The 6516-nt window shown below is 43.8% G+C and overlaps 1 protein-coding gene across 1 annotated transcript; it reads left to right on the top strand.

The window, feature by feature from the left end:
- The first annotated feature begins 2403 nt into the window (after positions 1-2403).
- On the top strand, positions 2404-5374 carry LOC141027024 (uncharacterized). Its single transcript, XM_073503936.1, has 6 exons — positions 2404-2409; positions 3252-3332; positions 3840-3986; positions 4190-4396; positions 4794-5267; positions 5309-5374. The coding sequence occupies exons 1-6, from the start codon at positions 2404-2406 to the stop codon at positions 5372-5374; spliced, it is 981 nt and encodes a 326-aa protein (XP_073360037.1).
- Positions 5375-6516: the final 1142 nt, after the last annotated feature.

Genomic DNA, 6516 nt, shown 5'->3' with positions numbered 1-6516 from the left:
AAGTGCAGAATCTGGAAATCACTTACGGAACAAAGTTTTTCTTGAGGCACAAATTCTTCTATGTAGGTCTCTAGTCTGGGACTCATTTGGAAAAATGGCGCCTGAAAGCCAGGCGGTGGTTGGAAAGGCGTGCATCTAATGTCTTTCAGCTGCCATGCGGAAGGAAACAATGATGATCAAGTCAAATTAATACATGGCAGCTAAGTCATTATGTTGGGTCGAAAACTTCACCAAAGGGAAATGATGAAAAGTTGACTCACCATGTGTTTCCCAAAAATTCCGTCCTCTGTTGACAGGCTGTCTGTGTTAGCATAATTTTTAATGGCCTCTGTGTCCCATATGGCAAGCCTTGCAGGAGTGTCAGATTTTAGTTCCATTATGTTCGTATCCAGGTACTCAAAATACGTTATCTGCAAGGGGATAAGAGGTAAAAATGAATCATGTTCTTGTAGCTGCTTGTGGGTATAAAGAAATGTACAAGTTAATGAATGAACCACTGGAATCAGGAGGCAGCCACACAGGGCGCGTGTGAATCCTTTGTCCTTGAAGGTCTGCAATGATGCCACCAATTTCTCTGTGACAGCATTGGACCAATCATATGATGATATGTTACTTGCTGGTCCTTCTAGAACGGCTAAGTAGTTGGGGCTAACGCAATCATATGTCGTTGGGCATAGAAATACCGCTGTTGTAAACATCACGAAGACCCGCTGAAACACTTCTCCTGTCAGCTCTGGGGTTATGAGATCAGTTAACTCTCTGATGTTTGGAGCGTGCCCATCACACCGAGTCTCAGACTTAACCTGACATCTGAAAGCTTCTGAGCATTTTCTAGGGATAATCTGCTCGCCCAGTGGAATTCCTAGGATCCGGTGCACGGTGTATGAGTTGATAAGGAATCTGTATCCACTAGGCAGTATGAAACACCTGGAAGGGCAATCAAAATAGCGGACAAGCCAGCGGACGAAACACCTTGGAAGCTCGCGGCAGCATAGATCGAGAATGTATCCAAAACCAATATCTCTGAGAAGCTGCTTTTGTGGTTCTGTTAGCTTTTCACAGATAGCAATGAATTTCTGCAAGCTTAGTTTTGTGCTGAACTCTTCTTCATATTCACCCATTGTAACAGCTCTGTGGACAAAGATAAGAAATGACCTTTAACAAATGTATTGTTGAACCACATGCTTTTCCGGGAGAAGCTTACATGTAAACGTCAAGTCAACAAAACAGACACAAATATTTAAGCCGTGATTAGAAATGCAGCTAGAATGAGAGGCATTGATTTCCAAAGAAATTTCAACAACACACGCGAGATGCATGAAAAAAACACCTACTTCGAGGCAGCAAGCTGCTTCTTTCTCCTGTACTCCTCAACAAGCTTTTTGTGTGCTGCACGTTTTAACTCGATCCTTAGTCTCTCTGCCTCTAGTTGGTCATGAACCATGAAATCATGCATGACAATCTCTGTGCCATCGACAGACTGAGACTGAGTCTCCGACAGCTGTGGGGTGGAGTCCATGTCATCGATCTCTACCTAAGAGGTCATGAGACATCATCGTTACCAGGTCAGCTATGTAAGATTGTTGTTAGCAGTCCATGTGAGACCATCATCAACAGTTTGGTTAGCTAAGACGGATTCTAACTCTGAGTTAGTAACTGTTTTGCAAAAACGAACGTAAGTCATTTGGATCCCTGCTAAAAATTGCGGATCTATGCAGTCATTTGAGCTGTGACCTCGTGTTAGGGATCAGGATAGTGAATTTTGACTGCACTCTCATTGAGCTCTGCAACTAATATAATCTGTGGTCACGAGACTGCTTAAGTTTTGCATGGCTGGAGATATAACTCAACTTAGCAAAACCACGGCGCAAACATGCAGTTGGCAGGATTAAAGTGTTGTCAGCTGAGTCTTAATTTTAAATCCATAACCCTTCTCCCGTTAACACGGCGCAACAGTTTGAGCACGGACCAGCTGAAAGTAATTGGATCCGGAACGGATATTTAAATCGCGCCCCACCTGTTGTGTTGCGCACATGCGATGTGTACCCAGCCCGCGGAATTGCTATCACCGGAATTTTGTTTTTTCAATCGTTGAATCGGTGGCATAATCATGGCGAGGAAGCAATGGATTACCTGAACAGTAGATCCACGGCGAGCGAGGTGAAGGAGACCGATAATTTTTCAGTGACGAGCGAGCGCTGTGGAGGGATCAGGACGAGACTGTAGGTTTTCCTTTGGAGAGCTAGAATATGCCTCCCCTGTCGCCAGCAACGCTAGATGGAGAGAGATCTGGAACTCATCTGCGGACGACCCCACAAGTTAGTCAAATACTTAGAGGAACTATTTGAGAGCCCACATGTCAGTATGACTTTGAAGTCCACCTACCACATTTTCTCACCCCAGATGGAGGTACTCCTCGTAGGACTCATATAAGGCCGACCCCACAAGTTAGTGAGAGACTTGGAGGAATTAGTAACTGAGAGCCCACTTGTTAGTCTCGTCGACGGTCAAGTGAAGTCGACCTACCACATCTCGTCACGCCGAAAAAACATGTGCATCTCTCATGCGTCGCAAAACTCACCCCTCCTATCAGGTTATTCTTCTCCTGCACGCAAAAAATCGAAGTAGCCTCTCTCTTTCTTTCTCTCTCTCTCTCCCTCTCTCTTTCTCTTTTCTCTCTCTCCTAGATTCAAAATCATTGAAGGAGATCGCTGACAAACTGCAGGGAAGCAGATCCCCCCACAATTTGTAAAGGTGTGAGTTCCGAACAATCAGCGCATAAGATTCGGCAATCAAAGGTTAGTAAAAAATTTATCAACGCACCTTTGCATGGCGATTCCTGATACATGAGATTCAATTCGTTGATGAATTTGTTGTGGTCGGGATTCATAGAATAAAACTGTTTAGTTTTACATTGTAGCTCTGATTTGAGTTTGTTTTTTATTTTGTGTACTCTCGTCCTTGTAATACGAGCTTGTTACTTTTGTTAGGTTTCATGGTTATCTTTGTGTTAAGTGTTGCACAAGCAAACTAGCATCAGAGGATCTCACTTTGGTTGAGGTTGCAATTTAATAAAAAATTAATATATGTATATATTTATATATCTCAATTATATAGAACTAAAAATATATTTCTGTTGTGTGGTAAGTGTAAAAGGTTAGTAAGAAAGATTGAGATCGACTTCGAAAGTTTTCAACACTGATACTGCAGGTTTATAACCTTTATATTTATTATGCCTCTTTTTCGTGCAGATGTTCAGGAGTGCGTCATCTTGTCAGGACAACAGGGACGGTCGGTGTTTGAATGACATCGGCAAGGATTATGGGAGGCAGGTAATAGTAAGGAAGTTGAACATTATCGTTTGGTCTTTTATTTCTGGGATGTTTACTGTCAAGGTGCCACCACTGAGAACACCAAATAGTATATCATTAACAACAACAAAAATGATTAATATATCTTGGATGAATGCTGTAATATCTGTTTATCTTGTGCATCTACTCTGCAGTTGAGTATTGAGAGGTGGAAGAAAAAAATTACTACAAAACGAGAAGAAGATCAAGGATGCATATGTTGTCTAACACGCACATGCCATGCGGGCTGGAATAATTGGAGTCAAGAGTGAGATACAAGTTCTTCACAAACGTCCCAACCAGGAGCATGGTGTGCAACAGACACCTGCGAAGAGGAGCATTCTAAGCAGCAGAGACTCCACTAAGCAGATTGTGCAGGTAACGACGAAAACTTCAAATGCTGGTTTTGAACGTTCGTGGAAGTTTTACGTGCTAATTCTTCGTAATACTCGCACGTGCCTCTAATTATTTTTTGTTTTCAAGACACAGATGTCCACAAAGGCGCAGAGCGGGCGTTATGACGGCCCAACGTTTGAAGGCGGTTATAATGAAGATGTACAGGGTAACAGAATTTCCTTTGATGCAAGCAAAAGGATCATTGGCAACAAAAGCATTGGTGTTCAAGGATTCAGTACAGTTTGCACAAGCAAGAAGAGCCCAATGAAAAAAATCAAACATAGGAGGAATAAACTTTACCGTACAGCAGCACCAGAAAGCAATACAGGTGACAGCAAATACGAACGTGCAACAACATTTAAAGCAAATGTATATTTTTTTGTGAGCAATTTTTTCTTTGTTTTCGTCTGGTATATTTAAATTATAGTATCTTGCACACGCAGGTGTACGAGCAAGGAAGCAAGTATCGCGGTAGTCCACGGTTCAATGAAAACATAAGGCAAGGTCCTTTGAAAGGATCACCTGTGGCGTTCAACATGAGGGGTCCTTCCAAAGGATCTCCGATGGCATTCAGAATCATCAGCGAAATCACCAATACACGGAGGTTGTCGCCAAGATTTGCTGGACAAGAGAGGCATGGGAAAACAAAGGTGACGTCGGAACTATGCTTTTTCAATTCAACACACAAACAATTTTATGGAAGAACAGGGTAAAGTGCAAAATAGGAGGACGGCTGTCCGTCTGGTATGGCTGTATGTGCAGTTGTTCTTTTGTATAGGATGTTGTTGTGCCTCTCCGGCTGTATGGTGTAAACAGAAGCACAGCTGTGCCTCTTGTCCAGATGTGTATGTAGCATGGTCACATTCGTGCTGCTGGGTATAATGTGAACAGTGCCTCTGGTGTACCGCTTATACTTGGTGAAGAGGCACGGGTCTGGTTTGGGTATACCAGATGAGCCCTGATGATTCATATAAATCTTTTGTTTAGAAATTAAAAAATGCATATGCTGCTCTGGACATCTAATTCTGTTTCGTGCCATGTGTTTAGGACTTGGCAGAGGGGATAACAGATGAGGCAAAGAAATATCATAGTTCTCCATCCATTTCGAAGGGAACGCAATGTTCACTTCAGCAAGTAGCGTACAGCGCCAGCATGAATTGCATGGTAGAAGCAGCACAGTCCCTTCGTTGCACGAGTGCCGGAGAAACAGGGAGTAGCATTGCACAATGCGACAGTGGAGAAGCAGACTCATTTATGGATTTGACCGTGCCACGCAGAAACGACGCTGTTGCGTGTGACAAACAACAGAGCAGCAGCAGCTCCGCTGTAAGTGGACCTGTGGCTGGCGATGAAACTGATGTCATCAGAAGTGAATGCGATCACACGAACGAAGACACAGTAGACAGAATCATCATGGCGCCGCCGACCATTGTAGAGAAAGAAATGGACGACATGTTCAAAGAAGGCATATACCCAACGATTCAGGAGGTCACCGAAGTGCTCGAACCAGAGGGTGGTATGGTATTCGGATCATTGGATGAGTGTTTTTTCTTTTTCTGCAGATATGCGAGAAGGGTGGCTTTGCTGCCAAGCGATCAACGAGTAGAAGATCGATATATGATCAGTAGCATGACAAGCAGGTGTTTCAGTGCACCAAGCAAGGGCAGAATAAAACACCTGAGAGACATGTTAAGGAGAGAAGGAGCAACTGCTTGATCCGGACAAGCTGCCCAGTCCAAATAACAACCAAGAGGGATACAGATAGGAGGAAATGGTATCTGAAGAACGTGCGCCTAGAGCACAACCACCAACTTCACCCATCTGATTGGATGCTGAAGTTCATGAGATGCTATAAGAAGATGACACCTCAGGAGAAATTCTTTATACAAGTGCTGCAGAAGGCGAGGTTAGAACCAAGGAAGGTTATGCAGATTTTTACTGCCATGGGGAAACCGAGGCGAGAAATTATGTTCGACACGATTGACATAAGCAACATTGCATGCCGGGACAGGGCTGGAGAGTGCGGCACTGATATCGAGGACACCATGAAACTGTTTGCTGATATGCAGAGGCGGAGGCCGGGATTCCACCATGTGGAAGAGACAGAGAACAATGTAGTGCGGAGCCTGTTCTAGACAGACTCCTTGTGCAAGATGAATTATGAGCTATATTGAGATTTCATGTCTTTTCACACGACATTCTCTACGAATATATATGGCTTGCCATTTGCACCAATTATAGGTGTCGACAACCATGGGTCGACCGTCCTGTTTGGAGTAGGCCTTTTGAAGGATGAGAAAATAGGGTCATTCAAGTGGCTCCTAAGCACGTTTTTCGAGGCAATGGGAGGAAAAGAGCCGAAATACATAATAACAGACCAGGACCAGGAGATGAAGACTGCAATAAAGGAAGCTCTTCCGAGAACGAGGCACAGGTTCTGCTGGTGGCATGTTAGGAAGAACATGAAGGAAAATAACGCAGCAGTGTTTGCGCAGCACCCAGGGATATCTGATGATTTGTTTCGAATCGTCAAAAACTCACTAGATCAAGACGAGTTTGAGCATACCTGGAAAGCAGCAATTTCTGTGCACAAGGCGAAAGGCAACAAACACCTGGACACGCTATGGGAACTCCGAAATTTCTGGGTGCCGGCCTACTTCAAGGACTGCTTCTATCCTTTCTCGTCAACAACCACTCGCAGTGAGAGCATGAATTCGATGTGGAAGAATTACGTCGACCACAGGGACACTATAAAAAGGTTTGTTGATGC

This window comes from Aegilops tauschii, chromosome 7 (assembly GCF_002575655.3).
Source record: "Aegilops tauschii subsp. strangulata cultivar AL8/78 chromosome 7, Aet v6.0, whole genome shotgun sequence".
NCBI classification, from domain to species: domain Eukaryota; kingdom Viridiplantae; phylum Streptophyta; class Magnoliopsida; order Poales; family Poaceae; genus Aegilops; species Aegilops tauschii.
The sequence above is the reverse complement of the archived record's forward strand: the minus strand, read 5'-3'. Positions and strand labels throughout refer to the sequence as shown.